General features: G+C 37.8%; 1 protein-coding gene across 1 annotated transcript in view; it reads left to right on the top strand.

Annotated features, from left to right (window-relative positions):
• The window catches only part of LOC106880759 (cytochrome P450 3A8), a 55,316-nt gene that overhangs the window by 19,353 nt on the left and 33,393 nt on the right, over positions 1 to 2,570 (top strand). Inside the window, exon 2 of the mRNA XM_014930857.2 lies at positions 806 to 902. Coding sequence (XP_014786343.1) covers positions 806 to 902 — 97 coding nt within the window. The remainder of the gene's footprint in view (positions 1 to 805; positions 903 to 2,570) is intronic.

Below are 2,570 nucleotides of genomic sequence, written 5' to 3'. Positions count from 1 at the left end.
GGACTTGTGGTCATAGGATCATGGTTTCGATTCCCAGACCGGGCGTTGTGAGTGTTTATTGAGCGAAAACACCTAAAGCTCCACGAGGCTCCGGCAGGGGATGGTGGCGAACCCTGCTGTACTCTTCCACCACAACTTTCTCTCACTCTTTCTTCCTGTTTCTGTTGTACCTGTGTCATGCTGAATATCCCTGAGAACTACGTTAAGGGTACACGTGTCTGTGGAGTGCTCAGCCACTTGCACGTTAATTTCACGAGCAGGCTGTTCCGTTGATCGGATCAACTGGAACCCTCGACGTTGTAAGCGACGGAGTGCCAACTACAACAACAACTGGTTTAAATGCGAAAGGGTTAATCATAGATAATGTATGTCCAGATGATGGCAGAGTATCAGAAGGAGAAGAAGAGAAGCAAATTAGGCATAATGGTTTGAATTAAGAGATAAAAAAACTATGGGTATCGAAGAAGGCTGGTGTTGTCTCTGTTGTTGTTGTTGTTTGAGCTGTGGGAACTATAAGGACCAAGCTTACAAATAGGATTGAAAAAGATAAGGGAACATGTGGAGATAGAGCATCTACAGAAAACAATGTTGCTTGAAATTGAATAAATCCCCTGCAGAGTCTTTGAAGTCTGAATGAAGAGCGTTACCTCAGTCACATAGTTGTTACATTCTGCTGTGAAGTTGCTGTGTTAAAGAAGACAATACTAAATGTGTGTGTGTGTGTGTGTGTGTGTGTGTGTGCCTCTTATATTAAACAAAGTGTTTTTTTTAATCTTTTAAACTTTCTATCACAATTCTTTCCTAGATTCAAAAAATGGCCCTATAACTATCTGAAACAATTTGGATATCCAGGACCGAAACCTTCCTTTCCTTGGGGCAGCTTGAAAGAAGTTCGAAGCAAGGTCAGTATATTTGCATATCCTGTCAATATTGCCCTTCAATATAGTTGTTGTTGTTGCTGCTGCTGCTACTGTTGCTTGTTTTGCCGCATGTCTTCTATGTTTGAGATCTACTGTCAAAAGCATTCTTGCCATGGCATAGGCATGGCTGTGTGGTAAGAAGTTTGCTTCCCATCTACATTGTTCCAGGTTCAGTCCCACTGTGCAACACCTTGAGAAAGTGTCTTCTATAATAAGTTCAAAGCCTTGTGAGTGAATTTGGTAGAAGGAATCTGAAAGTAGCCCCCTTGTGTGTGTGTGTGTGTGTCTTTGAGAAAGTGTTGGTCCCCACCACCACTTGACAAACAGTTATGGTATGTTTATGTCCCTTTAACCTAGCAGTTCGGCAAAACAGACTGATAAAATAAGTACCTGGCTTTACAAAAAAATAAGTACTGGGGGTCAATAAGTTCAACTAAAATTCTTTGAGGCAGTACTCCAGCATAGCCACAGTCTAGTGACTGAAACAGATAAAAGACAAAAGATGACCCAATCACACCAGATCGCTGTGGAAGAATCTCACAGTAAAGTACCAGATCACAATAGAATGTACCATATTACCAGGTAAGCTTCCAGGTCTCACAACAAGGTACCATGTGGAAGGTACTATATTATATAAGAAGCTACCAGATCTCACATAAAGGTACCGTATTACAATCAAAGGCTATAGTTTTCAATAAATTTCTTGATCTTGGTGGAAGTGAGTGCTTTGTCATTTTGTGGACCACAAGCATAAGATAACGATTATGAAATAAAGAACAAAAACAATGCAAAACGTGTAGATTTGAATGGGAGCCTCGGCACAAATGGAATTGTGTTCACTTTATCAACAAAAACAACAACAGGAATAATAAAGGTAAAAGCCCTATCAGGTAGTATCATCTGTTTTCATTAAATAATCTTTTATGACTGTCACAAAAACAACAGGAAAGAACCCCAAAAACCTAGGTTATCTTATGGTGGTGGTGGGAGTGGCGGTGATGGTGTGTTCTTGGGAAAGGCTTTTAGACAGTAAGGTATACATACACACACACACACACACACACACATATATATACACACATATATGCATATATATACATATATATATACATATATTTTATTATATGTATTTATTTTCACCTAATTAATAAATAACTCGGACAAAATAACTTGGTTAATAGATACCAGGGTAGCAAAGATCACAAAATAACTGTGGTGTAACTCCTGTTTATTAGGTAGAAACTACTTGATATTTTGGGTACTTGAGTATATATAAATTTAATGAAGGGAGTAAAACGCATATGTTAACTGCATACTTTTATTTCCAACATATGTTTCGAAGAATTACAATTTATACGATCCATAGGAATCGGCGATGTTAAAAATGTAATCTTCTCTTCAGGGAAATGCATGGAAACCAGCTTAAACGTAAGACATTTTAACCGAATATTTTCAAATAAATTACGTTATAACCTTCTCCAACTATAGTTCTCATATTCGGTTAAAATGTCTTACGTTTAAGCTAGTTCCAATGCATTTCCCTGAAGAGAAGATTACATTTTTAACATCGCCGATTTCTATGGAAGTTATAATTTGTAATCTTTGAAACATATGTTGGAAATAAAAGTATGCAGTTAACATATGCGTTTT

Source organism: Octopus bimaculoides, chromosome 26 (assembly GCF_001194135.2).
Source record: "Octopus bimaculoides isolate UCB-OBI-ISO-001 chromosome 26, ASM119413v2, whole genome shotgun sequence".
Taxonomy (NCBI): Eukaryota; Metazoa; Mollusca; class Cephalopoda; order Octopoda; family Octopodidae; genus Octopus; species Octopus bimaculoides.
This window is presented reverse-complemented; position numbering and strand designations above follow the sequence as displayed.